General features: G+C 43.5%; 1 protein-coding gene across 1 annotated transcript in view; it reads left to right on the plus strand.

Moving 5' to 3' along the window:
* Window positions 1-10,641, plus strand: part of LOC139477899 (monocarboxylate transporter 12-like) — a 33,060-nt gene extending 22,419 nt beyond the window's left edge. The window contains exons 5-7 of the mRNA XM_071260332.1: window positions 5,406-6,126; window positions 7,183-7,233; window positions 9,118-10,641. Of these exons, the coding sequence (XP_071116433.1) occupies window positions 5,406-6,126; window positions 7,183-7,233; window positions 9,118-9,365 (1,020 nt within the window). The 3' untranslated portion in view covers window positions 9,366-10,641. The remainder of the gene's footprint in view (window positions 1-5,405; window positions 6,127-7,182; window positions 7,234-9,117) is intronic.
* Window positions 10,642-17,619: the final 6,978 nt, after the last annotated feature.

Consider the following 17,619-nt stretch of genomic DNA (forward strand, 5'->3'; position numbering starts at 1 on the left):
AGTAATGATCTACTCTGTCGTGGTATCTTGCATACACTAATCAATAGTGATCTACTCTGTCATGGAATCTTGAATACACTAGTCAGTAATGATCTACTCTGTCGTGGTATCTTGCATACAGTAGTCAGTAGTGATCTACTTCATCATGGTATCCTGCCTTCACTAGTCAGTAGTGATCTACTCAGTCATGGAATCATGCATACACTAGTCAGTCGTAATCTACTCCGTCATGGATTCGTGCATACACTGGTGACTAGTGACTTACCCTCTCATGGAATCTTGCATACACTGGTCAGTATTGATCTACTCTGTCGTGGTATCTTGCAAACACTAGTCAGAAGTGATCTACTCTGTCATGGTATCTTGCATACACTAGTCAGTAGTGATCTACTCTGTCATGGTATCTTGCATACACTAGTCAGTAGTGATCTATTCTGTCATGGTATCTTGCATACACTAGTCAGTAGTGATCTACTCTGTCATGGTATCTTGCATACACTAGTCAGTAGTGATCTACTCTGTCATGGTATCTTGCATACACTAGTCAGTAGTGATCTACTCTGTCGTGGTATCTTGCATACACTAGTCAGAAGTGATCTACTCTGTCGTGGTATCTTGCATACACTAGTCAGTAGTGATCTACTCTGTCATGGTATCTTGCATACACTAGTCAGTAGTGATCTACTCTGTCGTGGTATCTTGCATACACTAGTCAATAGTGATCTACTCTGTCATGGAATCTTAAATACACTAGTCAGTAATGATCTACTCTGTCGTGGTATCTTGCATACACTAATCAATAGTGATCTACTCTGTCATGGAATCTTGAATACACTAGTCAGTAATGATCTACTCTGTCGTGGTATCTTGCATACAGTAGTCAGTAGTGATCTACTTCATCATGGTATCCTGCCTTCACTAGTCAGTAGTGATCTACTCTGTCATGGTATCTTGCATACACTAGTCAGTAGTGATCTACTCTGTCATGGTATCTTGCATACACTAGTCAGAAGTGATCTACTCTGTCATGGTATCTTGCATACACTAGTCAGTAGTGATCTACTCTGTCATGGATTCTTGCATACACTAGTCAGTAGTGATCTACTCTGTCATGGTATCTTGCATACACTAGTCAGAAGTGATCTACTCTGTCATGGTATCTTGCATACACTAGTCAGTAGTGATCTACTCTGTCGTGGTATCTTGCATACAGTAGTCAGTAGTGATCTACTCTGTCATGGTATCTTGCATACACTAGTCAGTAGTGATCTACTCTGTCATGGTATCTTGCATACACTAGTCAGTAGTGATCTACTCTGTCATGGATTCTTGCATACACTAGTCAGTAGTGATCTACTATGTCATGGATTCTTGCATACACTAGTCAGTCGTAATCTACTCTGTCATGGATTCTTGCATACACTAGTCAGTCGTAATCTACTCTGTCATGGATTCTTGCATACACTAGTCAGTAGTGATCTACTCTGTCGTGGTATCTTGCATACAGTAGTCAGTAGTGATCTACTCTGTCATGGTATCTTGCATACACTAGTCAGTAGTGATCTACTCTGTCATGGTATCTTGCATACACTAGTCAGTAGTGATCTACTCTGTCATGGATTCTTGCATACACTAGTCAGTAGTGATCTACTATGTCATGGATTCTTGCATACACTAGTCAGTCGTAATCTACTCTGTCATGGATTCTTGCATACACTAGTCAGTCGTAATCTACTCTGTCATGGATTCTTGCATACACTAGTCAGTAGTGATCTACTATGTCATGGATTCTTGCAAACACTAGTCAGTAGTGATCTACTCCGTTATGGATTCGTGCATACACTGGTGACTAGTGACTTACCCTCTCATGGAATCATGCATATCACTAGTCAGAATTGATCTACTCTGTCATGGTAACTTGCATACACTAGTCAGTAGTGATCTACTCTGTCGTGGTATCTTGCAAACACTAGTCAGTAGTGATCTACTCTGTCGTGGTATCTTGCAAACACTAGTCAGTAGTGATCTATTCTGTCATGGTATCTTGCATACACTAGTCAGTAGTGATCTACTCTGTCATGGTATCTTGCATACACTAGTCAGTAGTGATCAACACTGTCGTGGTATCTTGCATACACTAGTCAGTAGTGATCTACTCTGTCATGGTATCTTGCATACACTAGTCAGTAGTGATCTACTCTGTCATGGTATCTTGCATACACTAGTCAGTAGTGATCTACTCTGTCGTGGTATCTTGCATACACTAATCAATAGTGATCTACTCTGTCATGGAATCTTGAATACACTAGTCAGTAATGATCTACTCTGTCGTGGTATCTTGCATACAGTAGTCAGTAGTGATCTACTTCATCATGGTATCCTGCCTTCACTAGTCAGTAATGATCTACTCTGTCGTGGTATCTTGCATACAGTAGTCAGTAGTGATCTACTTCATCATGGTATCCTGCCTTCACTAGGCAGTAGTGATCTACTCTGTCGTGGTATCTTGCATACACTAGTCAATAGTGATCTACTCTGTCATGGAATCTTGAATACACTAGTCAGTAATGATCTACTCTGTCGTGGTATCTTGCATACACTAATCAATAGTGATCTACTCTGTCATGGAATCTTGAATACACTAGTCAGTAATGATCTACTCTGTCGTGGTATCTTGCATACAGTAGTCAGTAGTGATCTACTTCATCATGGTATCCTGCCTTCACTAGTCAGTAATGATCTACTCTGTCGTGGTATCTTGCATACAGTAGTCAGTAGTGATCTACTTCATCATGGTATCCTGCCTTCACTAGGCAGTAGTGATCTACTCTGTCATGGTATCTTGCATACACTAGTCAGTCGTAATCTACTCTGTCATGGTATCTTGCATACACTAGTCAGTCGTAATCTACTCTGTCATGGATTCTTGCATACACTAGTCAGTAGTGATCTACTCTGTCATGGTATCTTGCATACACTAGTCAGTAATGATCTACTCTGTCGTGGTATCTTGCATACAGTAGTCAGTAGTGATCTACTTCATCATGGTATCCTGCCTTCACTAGTCAGTAGTGATCTACTCTGTCATGGTATCTTGCATACACTAGTCAGTAGTGATCTACTCTGTCGTGGTATCTTGCATACAGTAGTCAGTAGTGATCTACTCTGTCATGGTATCTTGCATACACTAGTCAGTAGTGATCTACTCTGTCATGGATTCTTGCATACACTAGTCAGTAGTGATCTACTCTGTCATGGTATCTTGCATACACTAGTCAGTAGTGATCTACTCTGTCGTGGTATCTTGCAAACACTAGTCAGAAGTGATCTACTCTGTCATGGATTCTTGCATACACTAGTCAGTAGTGATCTACTCTGTCATGGTATCTTGCATACACTAGTCAGAAGTGATCTACTCTGTCATGGTATCTTGCATACACTAGTCAGTAGTGATCTACTTCATCATGGTATCTTGCATACACTAGTCAGTAGTGATCTACTCTGTCATGGATTCTTGCATACACTAGTCAGTAGTGATCTACTCTGTCATGGTATCTTGCATACACTAGTCAGAAGTGATCTACTCTGTCGTGGTATCTTGCATACACTAGTCAGTAGTGATCTACTCCGTTATGGATTCGTGCATACACTAGTCAGTAGTGATCTACTCTGTCATGGTATCTTGCATACACTAGTCAGAAGTGATCTACTCTGTCATGGTATCTTGCATACACTAGTCAGAAGTGATCTACTCTGTCGTGGTATCTTGCAAACACTAGTCAGAAGTGATCTACTCTATCATGGTATTTTGCATACACTAGTCAGTAGTGATCTACTCTGTCGTGGTATTTTGCATACACTAGTCAGTAGTGATCTACTCTGTCGTGGTATCTTGCATACACTAGTCAGTAGTGATCTACTCTGTCATGGAATCTTGCATACACTAGTCAGTAGTGATCTACTCTGTCATGGTATTTTGCATACACTAGGCAGTAGTGATCTACTCTGTCATGGTATTTTGCATACACTAGTCAGTAGTGATCTACTCTGTCGTGGTATCTTGCAAACACTAGTCAGTAGTGATCTACTCTGTCGTGGTATCTTGCATACACTAGTCAGTAGTGATCTACTCTGTCATGGTATCTTGCATACACTAGTCAGTAGTGATCTACTCTGTCGTGGTATCTTGCATACACTAGTCAGTAGTGATCTACTCTGTCGTGGTATCTTGCATACACTAGTCAGTAGTGATCTACTCTGTCATGGAATCTTGCATACACTAGTCAGTAGTGATCTACTCTGTCGTGGTATCTTGCATACACTAGTCAGTAGTGATCTACTCTGTCATGGAATCTTGCATACACTAGTCAGTAGTGATCTACTCTGTCGTGGTATCTTGCAAACACTAGGCAGTAGTGATCTACTCTGTCATGGTATTTTGCATACACTAGTCAGTAGTGATCTACTCTGTCATGGTATCTTGCATACACTAGTCAGTAGTGATCTACTCTGTCGTGGTATCTTGCATACACTAGTCAGTAGTGATCTACTATGTCATGGATTCTTGCATACACTAGTCAGTAGTGATCTACTCCGTTATGGATTCGTGCATACACTGGTGACTAGTGACTTACCCTCTCATGGAATCTTGCATACACAAGTCAGTAGTGATCTACTCTGTCATGGAATCTTGCATACACTAGTCAGTCGTAATCTACTCCGTCATGGATTCGTGCATACACTGGTGACTAGTGATTCACTCTGTCATGGATTCGTGCATACACTGGTCAGCCTGCCTCAGATGATACGCACGTTATCCATCAGTTAAAATACACAAATATACCTTGTTTAACACTGAGGTATGAATTAATGCACTGTACATGATGTGGTATATAGTTCAATAGAAGTGTGCCAAGTGAGAAGATAACACACAATGACGTCATCATATCACACAGTTGCGAAGAACATGAACAATATTAACGCGTGTGGCTTGCTGCACGTGCATTACGCGGCAGAACCTCTACCAAACATTCACCTTTTAGGTATGGATATCTATTCGTGTCATTACCAAAGCGATTTTACAAACTAAATTCGCTGTTGCGTGGCAGTAACTTTACAAGGAGCATTTTACAGGTCTATATATCAAGAATAAACAAATGTGTATTGTGGTTGTATAGCAGGGCGTGGCATCACCCCCAAAGATGTTTATTTTGTTTGTGCTTGTGCCGATGGCGTAATGTCCGACCTCGGATCAGCATGTCTGTGGTTCGAATCCTATCGCAGGATTCGGAAATTGTATGGCCGCTACTCTTGACAAAGGCTATTATAATGCAAATGTTACTCCTAATATGTGACATTGACGAAAACATTCTCCGCCAATAATCTCTTGTTCTATTGTGTTACAGGTGAGTTTAGTAACTGGCGTTGGAATGGCGGGGATTGGGATGGGCACCTTCTTCCTGCCTCCCCTGACTCAGTATCTGCTGGACATTTACGGACTTGAAGGATGCTTCCTCTTCTTGGGAGCAATAGCGTTCCATGCAGCAGTATTCGGGGCCCTGATGAGACCCTCTGACCTTGAGACGGCGTTAGCAGTCAGTGCCAAGTCAGGGAAAACCCTCTGTCAACAAATCCTTACGTCTTTGTGTGGACAATGTGACCGTGTGGGGGAGATGTTCCATCCAGCGTTTCTCCTGCTGCTGTTGGCAACGTTTTCCTTCAGTGTGGGCAACTTCATCTCCTACCTCTTCCTCCCCGACATCTTCATCAAACAAGGCTCGTCTCCTCAACAAGCTTCCTTCCTCATCTCCGTCGTTGGAATAGGGGGAGCCCTGTCCAGACTCCTTGGGGGGTTCGCTGCCAACGATCCAAATATAGGACCTTCTGTTTTATTCTCAGGAACATATGGTGTCATCGCAACCATAGACTTTTTTATAACGCCAATGACAAAGACAATAGTTGGAAAAGTAGCATATGCCTTAATGTTCGGCTTGTATGCCTCAGTTGGCTGGGTGCTGGTCAACCCCCTCACTCTGCACATTGTGGGGGTCAGGAACCTCGCCTCTGCCTACGGGATTGTGATGTTAGCCTCAGGAATAGGTATCTTGGTTGGGCCTCCAGTAGCAAGTAAGTGTTTCTATTGATACTCTGCTGTCTCGTAATTAAGATTGTTTGTTTGTTGTTTTACACCGCACTCAGCAATATTCAAGCTTATGGCGGACAGTAAATAATCCTGACAATCCAGTGATTGACATCAAAGCAATTAGGATATACTTTCTGGGAACCCAAATGCTTACTCGGAATCCCCACGAATATGACATGGGGGGTATATAGAAATAGTTCATCTTATCAAAGGGGATGTCGGCCGCGGATCCTGATGGCCGCAGTGTTTGACGTACATTCCTATGTTATATCTCCGTCGGGTTGAGCCTAGTTAAGTTTTTTATACGATGATTTATTCGTTTGTTTGTTTGTTCTTAACGCCACGTTCAGCATTATGTCAACTGCATGACAGTGGTCTGTAATAATAGAGACTGGTCCAGCCATCCAGTTGTCTATGACAGTTCCACAGCCTCGTACTTACTATGTGTTTGATTGGTGGGGAACCTTACCTCTTTCTTACCCGGAGTAATTGTTTCTATCATGAAAGTGGAGGAGGGATCAGGATTGTCGGCCCGGTGTCGGATCCTTTTGGGTGCAATGTGTGAAGTGCAACCTCAGTTGTAATTCCTTTATTATACAATGCTTTGTCTGGTCCAGCCTGGTTTGAAGACTATGCAATGTTTTTTTTGTTTTATTTTTTAACGTCACTCTCGGCAATATTCCAACTACAAGAAGGTGGTATAAGTCTGATCCTGCCAACCAGTGACTTATATTAGGAGCAATGGGGTGCTGGGGACACGTTCTAGCCCGGGTCCTCACGGGGCTGACCAGCAATGGGGTGCAAGGGACACATTCTACCCCGGGTCCCCACGGGGCTGACCAGCAATGGGGTGCAAGGGACACTTTCTACCCCGGGTCCAGACTGGATTATTGATACTTCAGGGCCCCGTTCCACAAAGCTCTCTTTTTTAAACGTGGACATAAGACTGTCTTAGCGCCACGATCGCTTTGTGGAACTGGGATCTGGAATATGGTAATTGCAGTGTATAACAGCAAACACAATATCTATTTTTTATACAGGTATCATCGCTGCAGAACACGGGACATATCAAGAAGCCTTTTATTTTGCTGGTAAGTGCTGATAACTGTTATGATGTATAATTTGGGGCGATGTAACGTGGTTCTTCACGGGTGTAATCCGTATTTCACTTTGTTTGACCAGGCAACATTTCCATCACCTTTTGTTTGGGCGGACCGGGGTTTACTGTTTGACACATTCCAACATTGTACAGCAAATATCCACCTCCTGTAGGCATTGTACGGAGCAGCAGGTATATTTCCCTGTGATGTGACAAGGGTTTACTGTTTGACACACTCCAACATTGTACAGCAAATATCCACCTCCTGTTGGCATTGTACGGAGCAGCAAGTATATTTCCCTGTGATGTGACAAGGGTTAACTGGTTGATACACTCCAACATTGTACAACAAATATCCACCTCCTGTTGGCATTGTACGGAGTAGCAAGTATATTTCCCTGTGAGGTGACAAGGGTTTACTGGTTTTATGCATGTACAAACTGAAACATTTTATGAAAAAAACACCATCCCTTTTCTTTGATGCAAACTAAAAATGTATACATTCAGACGTTTCAAAGGTGATCAGGTAAACTATAAGTACACACATTGCACTATTATTCACGGCTGACTCTGGCTTACTTTGAAACACAGACAAGGCATGCTTCAAGTCAAGAATACATTCTGAATATTTCTTTAAGGGTAAAGAGCTGAAAACCCAAAAGATGCCACAATTACAGTTATCACAGACTAATAAAGTTGGTAAGATAACTTTAAGAGCAAAATGAACTAATATATTCTGTATGCTCTACAAGCAAGAGGTCAGCTAATATCTAAATAACATATTACCGAAATAACACCCTACAGGTTTTTTGGAAGTGTTGCTTTCTGCCCATATTTGGAATATGCCATCTTAAAGGCCGCATACTCCAGATATTGGCATAAACCAGCACTCCTCACCACTTCTCAAAGGCAGATCTACTTCCGCATGATTGTTATCTAACAGTTTCTGCATGAATGTTCTGGATTCTTCCAAAGGCTATCATCACGTATCTGGGCTCGCTTCAAAGCTTGAGATCTATTGTCAGGTTAAGTCATCCTAGGAGAATTCTAGGAGTGATGTCTGGCGACATCAGGGGTAGGAATTCTTCTCGCGCTTCTGGGAAGTGATAACATTCAATTAAAGAGGGAAATTTCACATTTCCGTCTAATGATCGGAGGAAGAGATCAGTTGCTCTCCTACCCGTAGTCTCCGAACCTCCAGCACATGAGGGGGCTATGGGGTAGCCTAGTGGTTAAAGCGTTCGCTCGTCACGCCGAAGACCCGGGTTTGATTCCCGATAATGTGTGAAGCCCATTTCTGGTGTCCCCCGCCGTGATGTTGTTGGAATATTGCTAAAAGCGGCATAAAACCATACTCACTCACTCCAGGACATGAAGTGAGAGTGTATGGAACGTCCTGGCTGTTAGTATACCAGTGATTTCAACATTGTCATCGTTCACAAAAGCAAACCTGCAATAAGTCCGGTCTTTGGATTCGGGGGGGGACGAAAAGGTTGTCAAACAGCAAGTCCTCTAACACAGAAGCTGGCAAATCCAGATAGTGTTGATCAGTGTTTTTGGCAACAATGTTTCATATATTTAAAAAAAATTAACTTTTTTCCTCTGACACATCTATGGGTTTAGTTTTCTTAAAAACTAAAAATCCTATTGAGGAAATTGGAACGCATAGGTGTTGTACCAGGTTGAATACTCTTAAAAGTTGGTAAGATATCAATATCATTTGGATTGACTGACTGAAAAATAAAAAGGTTGTATTGACTTATCTTTTACAGTCTATAGAGATAACACTTTAACCTCCGTGTTACCCCTTTATAAAAAGAAGACTGACTGAAGTATGTAAAATACCTTGATACAAAAATCGTTATTTTCGTTAAAGGTTCAACGTTTTTTGTGTCGTCCATGTGTGGCCTGATGATCATGCTGCTGAAGAAGACCCACTCGGACCTGGCGGAGGAGAAGTCCGACATCCCAGAGTTACAGAGTCTGACAGACGGGATGGACCACGCCCATCAGGCTGACGGACTCACTCTCGTCATCCAGCCTCCGAGCAAAGGCCACGCCCCCATCCCAAGTGCACCTTACCGAGATGATGACATGTTGAATGAGCATAAATGCATTGAGTGAGTGAGTGAGGTGGGTTCAACGCCGCTTTGAACATTAATTCAGTTATATCAATGCGTGTCAGCTGGATTCGGGAGGAAACGATTAAACGTTTACCACTTTAATGATTCCCATGTGCTGTCAAACCTAGAAACATAGTCATGGAGAATATAAGATTTGAACACAAGATCCAAGCTTTCTGATGACCAAAGGGACGCAACTCTCCATGTCGCCTTAGAAGACAGGAAGACCTGTGTCCCCGGGTGTATCGAAGTCGGATGTCCCGAAGGGACTAATACAACGAAGGCAATTTGATATGGATGAAGACCTTTCGCGATGCTCATCATCAACAAATATGATCGACGTCTAAGTTGGATGTAACTCAGGGTCGATTATACTCAAGCCAGTGTGTATTCTCTACAAGTGCCACCGTGTATGCCATGCGCTAAAATACATATCAAGTGTAACTCTGGGTAGACTTTTTTAAATTCACTGAAGGTGGTAGGGTAGCCAGCCTAGTGGTTCAAGGTTCGCTCGTCGCCCAGAGGACCCGGATTGATTCCCAAAATGGGTACAATGTGTGAAGCCCATTTTAAGTGTCCCCGCCATGATATTGGTGGTAAATTGCTATAATTGCCGTAAAGCCATACTCACTCACTTCGTAATATTCATCGGTGGTTGTGATGAACACCATCATCATTTTATTTCACATACATATAGGCTACAGGCTTTTGTGTATTTAAGAACAGACAAGTTTTAAAAATTCAGTATATGGATGTAACTCAGGGTCGATTGTACTGAAGCCAGTGTGCGTTCTCTACAAGTGTCACGGTGTTTGCCATGCGCTACAAACATATCAAGTTGTTATGGTCGACTCAGGGTTGACTATATCATAATAAGTAACATCCATTGGCGGTTGTGATGGACAAAACGTTGGAAGAGACATATCGGAGTTTGGTGCACTGAAATCAGTAACAAACAGGTAATAATCTTTTACATATTAACATCAACCAGTTCCAAACCAGATGTGATTAGTTATAGCAATGGAACAGTGTTTACTTTATTGTCAACATTACAGCCGGCTCAGAAAGAACCATATTACTCCACGTTTATTTGACATTCCAGCCATGGACGCGTTTATTAAGCTGCTGCAGACAATGAGAAATATGTTTTTTAGCCCCTTAATGCCGAGCGCCAGGCAGAGTAACAACAAGGTCCATCGTTTAACGTGTTTGTGGTATGACGCAGCCGGGGTTCGAACCCACGACCTTTTCTCTGTCCTGGCAGAGGCTCTATCCACTAGACCACGGAGGTCTTGGGCAGGTGGGCGTGTTCGGCAGCTTGGCTCCTGAGAGTAAAAGGGCCTCGGTACCGCCACACACTGACACACAGGCAACACATGTTTTTGTTTGTCTGTTGTTAAACGCCGCACTCAGCAATATTCCAGCTATATGGCGGCGGTCTGTTAATAATCGAGCCTGGAGCAGACAATCCAATGATTGAGATCATGAGCATCGATCCACGCAATTGAGATACGATGACATGCACCAACCAAGTCAGCGAGCCTGACCACCCGATCCCGTTAGTTGCAACACATGTGGCGTCTCCTTGGGGACGAGACTTTGTTCGAAATGTTACTCTGTTCACCCAGCAGTGACTGGGTACCCGGTAGGATGGGATGGCAATCCAGCATACTCCCTAGGGAGCTGAGAATGATGGTTGAGTGCACACTGATCCGTTGACCGGGACCACAATATTGTAGCGCTTTGAGCATGTCCCTGTGGTATGGATATCGTATTACTATTAATACTTACTGTTAGCAGAGACAGCGTCACACGGGTGTTACGTTCATACAGGGAGGCAGCCAACTCTCAACACCGGACTCACGCTATGCCTTTTCACACAATCTCTTCGTTACCACCCAGCGTTTGCGCTTCACTGCGTCACGAGGGTATGGATAGTTTGTGGCTTCCAAGTGGACCGTGTGGTCTGTGATGGCGGTTAGCCTGGACGGGGTGCAATGCCGCTGATTCTCCCCCTTTAAACGGTTTTCCATGGTGGGGATGTGAATGAACATTTATCCTTGCGTTGTTTGCTGACGTATTTGACAGTCATCGATAAAACAAACGTTCTGCTGGTCATGGGGTGTTACATTCCTTATGAGTGAGTGAGTGAGTTAAAGTTTAACGTCACATCGGCAATATTTCAGCCATATCGTGACGATACATTCCTTATGCATGACTTGATGTATGTAATTCAAAATATAGATAGCTACGCGATGAATCACAAAGAACAATGAAGAACGATAATACATTGTTCTATCATGACGTCATTTCTGGAGATTCGATCATGCGCTCGCAACTTGATGACGTTGTAAACTGGACGACGTTATATTTTAGAGTAAGGTGTCTAGTGAGTTGTTCCCCGTAGATGTAGCTGGGCAATGCCGATAAACGCAATCGCATCCAAAAGTAGGAGAGATATGACAATCGGTATTGGGAAAAAGGTGCAGATAACCCAGGTGCAAGTTCTAAAAAATATGTGGGAAAGACCAAATTTACCCCCAACCCCCCCCCCCCCCTGTTCATAATATTGACTTGACCGACACTGCCACATCCACTCGTTTTATATTTCTTTAGTACATTTCTGATGTACTGAGTGCGGAAACGAATTGTTTGGGAGACGGTCAGTGATAAAGTGTTTCACACATATGTGTTACTTCAGACCACACCCGATATGAACTTACTGGAACAGTTCCTTGCCAGTCTGTTGAATCCTTGGGTGAGTGAATAGGGTCCGCAGTAACATAAGCTTGTTATGTAACAAGACGCGTCATATTGAGTCGACAACATCGTCAACAACGACTGCATTGGTGTCGTCAACAAAAGGTATTGCGATGGAGTGATGTCTGGTTCAGCGATGAATCAAGATTTTTCCTCCGCCAATCGCGAGGGGAGTGAAGAGCAGGGGTTTACAGATGTCGGGGAGAACGTTACAGGAACCTGCGTACAGGAAGTGGACAGTTTTTGTTTTGTTTTTTTGTGTGAGTGTGTTGGGGGGTGGGGGGTGGGGGGTAGCGTCATGACGTTGGCGGCTATCTCTCATTATGGCAGGATAGATTTGGTTCATATCCAGGGCAGTCTGACGGCTCAACGATACATCCATTAAATTCTACTACCACACGTCCTCCCAATTGCAACCAACTGCAACGGTGTATTTCAGCAGCACAACTCTCGATTGCATACAAGAGCCTGTCTACACAACAACAACGTTGATGGTCTCCCCTGGCCCTCCAGATCCCTGGATTTGAACCCGATAGAGCACCTGTGGGATTATTTTGTCAACCACAACTCCAGACGTTGCAGCAGTTGGCTTTTGCGTTGCAGGCCGACTGGGCTACTATTCCCCAGGATGTGATTCGCATACTCATCTCTGTCATGGGCAGGAGAGGTCAGGCCGCTATCGATTCCAACGGGGAACATTCGCGTTATTGACGGTAGCTGACCCTCACCTTGATCGTTTCCTATGTACCGATACCTGAGATGTCTACATTCACTAAGTGTTATCTACTTAACATTTTGGCTCAATACCTTGTACGGTTCCTCGTATAAATGTATTTTCCTACCTCACACAAATCTGGCTTTGCGGTTCTTTTTTTGAAGAGTATATTTACAATTTACAAGTATAGTGGAAACTAATGCTGCTGTTGGTGAGGAAATGTTTGTAAACATTATTCTCAATGCAACGGAATGACGACAGAAGTCTGTTGTAAATAGAAACAAAAAATAAATTTTATAATTTGTTTAACGTCGCTTTGAACAGTATTCCAGTTATATCACCTCGTGTCAGCTTAGTGTGGGAGGAAAGCCCGAAATGATGCTAGTCGAGCACGATCACGGGTATGGTGCTGACAAACCTAGAAACATACTAGGCGAACCAGGATTCAAACCTACAATCATAGGTTTCGGGCGTGCCCCAAGGACGCAACTCTACACAGCGAATTGCAACGCCTTAGACGACTATGACACGAATGTACAGGCTAAACGAGAAGCTAGACGTCATTTGAGAACATTCCAACATGTAAACGCATTTATTGTCACACGAGAAATAAATACAAACATATATGCGAGTATCAAAATCCAATTAATAGCATTTAAAAAGTTAAAAGTTAAATCTTGTATGAAGATCAGCTGCATGTTGACGATTCCTCATCGTCTCACTCGTGGCTCGTACTGCAGTTGCCTGATGAAAGTTTGGAGCAATTTCTCTCGCCCGGAGAGCGGAAGGTCCGGGTTTCGATCCCCGACCGCGTCATACCAAAAGAGGTTAAAAGATGGTACTTGTTGTTACCCTGTCTGGCGCTCGGCATTAAGGGGATAAAACAAGGACTGGTCGGCTCGGAGTCAGTATACTGTGTCTGAGTGGGGTATTCATGTTAAACTGCGGCATGGTATCTAAGTGTACTAGCACTATAAATCGGCATCAGTCCGGACTAGTACAAGCAGCCACACAAACACACACACGTACATGCACGTCTCTATATAAGTGCAATAATCTTGGACGCGACGTTAAATCCCATTTCACCTCACCTCACCACTCGCCCATTTGAGCCCGATTTCGTAGAGGATAACTTTGGATTAATCGTTCCTGTACTCTAGTCATTGCCCTGAACGGCGTCGACTGAACGTACTGACCACTGCAGGCTGACTTGTGCCAGTTTCCAGCATACCAATAACCCCCTACACGATCCGCAGCCGCATCGTGCGTGCGTGCGTAGGGATCGGGGTGTCTTATATACTGAACAACAAAAGTTCCTGTGACATTGAATAAGATTTAATGCCAAGTTATGTTTTTTACTAAATCTGAAAGAATTTCGGTTTGCAACAGATAAAAGGCTCATATGAGTGTTCAAATGGCTTAATTTGCCATACTGACTTCAGAAAATGCTTGATTTCATGTCAATTTACAAACCAATAGCGTGTGTGTCCATTTCTGGTTGCGATGCAAGCAACACATCTTTGTCTCATGGAATGGACCAGGCGTCGCACAAAGTCCTGTGGGATATCTGTCCATATCTGCTGGAGCATGTTTCGAAGTTCCCGGAATGTCTGTGGAACACGTGGTTGACGTCGAAGGCGCTGACCCATCTTATCCCACATGTGCTCGATTAGTGAGAGATCAGGGAAGCGAGCCGGCCAAGAGAAGACTTTCACGTTGTTTTGTGGAAGAGAATCCTGAACAAGTCGAGCAATCGAGGCCGGGCGTTGTCATGTTGAAAGGTAATGCCTGGGCCATGAAGACGCAAAAACGGTAGAACAACAGGGCCGTCGCGGTAGCGCTGTCCATTGAGATTTCCCTCTGTCACTATCAAACGGGTCCTGGGTCTTTCTGTAATCCCACCCCATGCCATAACGCTGCCTCCCCCGAATCGATCTTCTTCCATGACACAATGATTGACGTAGCGTTCACCTCGACGTCGGTACACTCGAATCCGTCCATCGCTGTCGCTGAAGTGAAAACGAGACTCGTCAGCGAATAGAACTTGTCCCCACTGCATGGCCGTCCAGTGTAGATGCTGTCTGCACCACTGTAGACGTGCTTGACGGTAGGTTTCCTATCAAAATGGGGCGTCTGGTGGGTCTTCTGGCGACAATCCCTGCACATCTGAGGCGGCGACGTTCCGTTTGTGAAGATATTCGTCAAAGGCCAGAGATGATTCTTGCAGTCACTGTTGCTGGCTGGAATCGATTTCGTAGGTGTGTTGTTCGAATCCAGTTGTCTTGACGATTATTGGTTACGCGTGGCCTGCCACTCCGAGGATGGTCTCTGACTGCATTCGTCTGTTGCTCACGTTGCCATAAACACCAAATGGTGTTTCTGTGGACGTTAAATTGTCTTGCAACATCACGTTGACTCGATCCTGCTTCAAGCATACCAATGGCTTGCAGACGCTCATTTTCGGACAGGCGTGGCATTTCGTAATAATTGCGTAATATTGTTGTTTTTCTGAGTGGTTGTTGTCAGCACGATGCTAAACAATGCATATAGAATCCCGTTAACGCACATGTTTATATACCAATTCTTGGGTAGTGAAATGCATGGGGTTTGCAGTGGGGGGAGGCTGCAATGCCACTGCAGCAAGATGATGCATGTTTATTCTCATAAAAGCATAAATTCGACCACATTGAAAGACACAGCTGTACGAGGTTCACCACGACCTCGGGTATAAGTACAACCGTGAGATAATGTATCACCTCGAGGAAAGACACAAATAAATCTACGAGACAATGTATCACCTCGAGGAAAGACACAAATAAATCTACGAGATAATGTATCACCTCGAGGAAGGACACAAATAAATCTACAAGACAATGTATCACCTCGAGGAAAGACACAAATAAATCTACGAGATAATGTATCACCTCGAGGAAGGACACAAATAAATCTACGAGACAATGTATCACCTCGAGGAAAGACACAAATAAATCTACGAGATAATGTATCACCTCGAGGAAAGACACAAATAAATCTACGAGATAATGTATCACCTCGAGGAAGGACACAAATAAATCTACGAGACAAAGTAATCACCTCGAGGAAAGACACAAATAAATCTACGAGATAATGTATCACCTCGAGGAAGGACACAAATAAATCTACGAGACAAAGTAATCACCTCGAGGAAGGCTACAAGTACACCTCAGAGACAATGTATCACCTCTAGGTTGGTTACAAGTACACCTACGAGAAAATGTATCATCTCGAGGTTGAAAGCAAGTACACCTGCGAGAAAATCAATCACCTTGAAGTTGGCTACAAGTACACCTGCGAGACAATGTATCACTCGACGTAGGTTCCACCTACACAAACGAAACAATGTATCACCTCTAGGTAGGATACAAGTACACCTACGAGAAAATGTATCACCTCGAGGTTGGCTACAAGTACACCTGAGAGACAATGTATCACCTCGAGTTAGGCTACAAGTAGACCTGAGAGACAATGTGTCACTTTGAGGTAGGTTACAAGTAGACCTGAGAGACAATGTGTCATGTTGAGGTAGGTTACAAGTAGACCTGAGAGACAATGTGTCACGTTGAGGTAGGTTACAAGTAGACCTGAGAGACAATGTGTCATGTTGAGGTAGGTTACAAGTAGACCTGAGAGACAATGTGTCACGTTGAGGTAGGTTACAAGTAGACCTGAGAGACAATGTGTCACGTTGAGGTAGGTTACAAGTAGACCTGAGAGACAATGTGTCATGTTGAGGTAGGTTACATGTAGACCTGAGAGACAATGTATCACGTTGAGGTAGGTTACAAGTAGACCTGAGAGACAATGTGTCATGTTGAGGTAGGTTACATGTAGACCTGAGAGACAATGTATCACGTTGAGGTAGGTTACAAGTAGACCTGAGAGACAATGTATCACGTTGAGGTATGTTACAAGTAGACCTGAGAGAAAATGTGTCACGTTGAGGAAGGTTACAAGTAGACCTGAGAGACAATGTATCACCTTGAGTTAGGTGTCAAGTACACTTGCGAGACAATGTGTCATGTTGAGGAAGGTTACAAGTAGACCTGAGAGACAATGTGTCATGTTGAGGTAGGTTACATGTAGACCTGAGAGACAATGTATCACGTTGAGGTAGGTTACAAGTAGACCTGAGAGACAATGTGTCATGTTGAGGTAGGTTACATGTAGACCTGAGAGACAATGTATCACGTTGAGGTAGGTTACAAGTAGACCTGAGAGAAAATGTGTCACGTTGAGGAAGGTTACAAGTAGACCTGAGAGACAGTGTATCACCTTGAGTTAGGTGTCAAGTACACTTGCGAGACAATGTGTCATGTTGAGGAAGGTTACAAGTAGACCTGAGAGACAATGTGTCATGTTGAGGTAGGTTACAAGTAGACCTGAGAGACAATGTGTCACGTTGAGGTAGGTTACAAGTAGACCTGAGAGACAATGTGTCACGTTGAGGTAGGTTACATGTAGACCTGAGAGACAATGTGTCACGTTGAGGTAGGTTACAAGTAGACCTGAGAGACAATGTATCACCTTGAGTTAGGTGTCAAGTACACTTGCGAGACAATGTGTCATGTTGAGGAAGGTTACAAGTAGACCTGAGAGACAATGTGTCACTTTGAGGTAGGTTACAAGTAGACCTGAGAGACAATGTGTCACGTTGAGGTAGGTTACAAGTAGACCTGAGAGACAATGTGTCATGTTGAGGTAGGTTACAAGTAGACCTGAGAGACAATGTGTCACGTTGAGA

The sequence above is a fragment of the Haliotis cracherodii genome, unplaced genomic scaffold (assembly GCF_022045235.1).
Source record: "Haliotis cracherodii isolate W230 unplaced genomic scaffold, xgHalCrac1.p SCAF_37, whole genome shotgun sequence".
NCBI lineage: Eukaryota > Metazoa > Mollusca > Gastropoda > Lepetellida > Haliotidae > Haliotis > Haliotis cracherodii.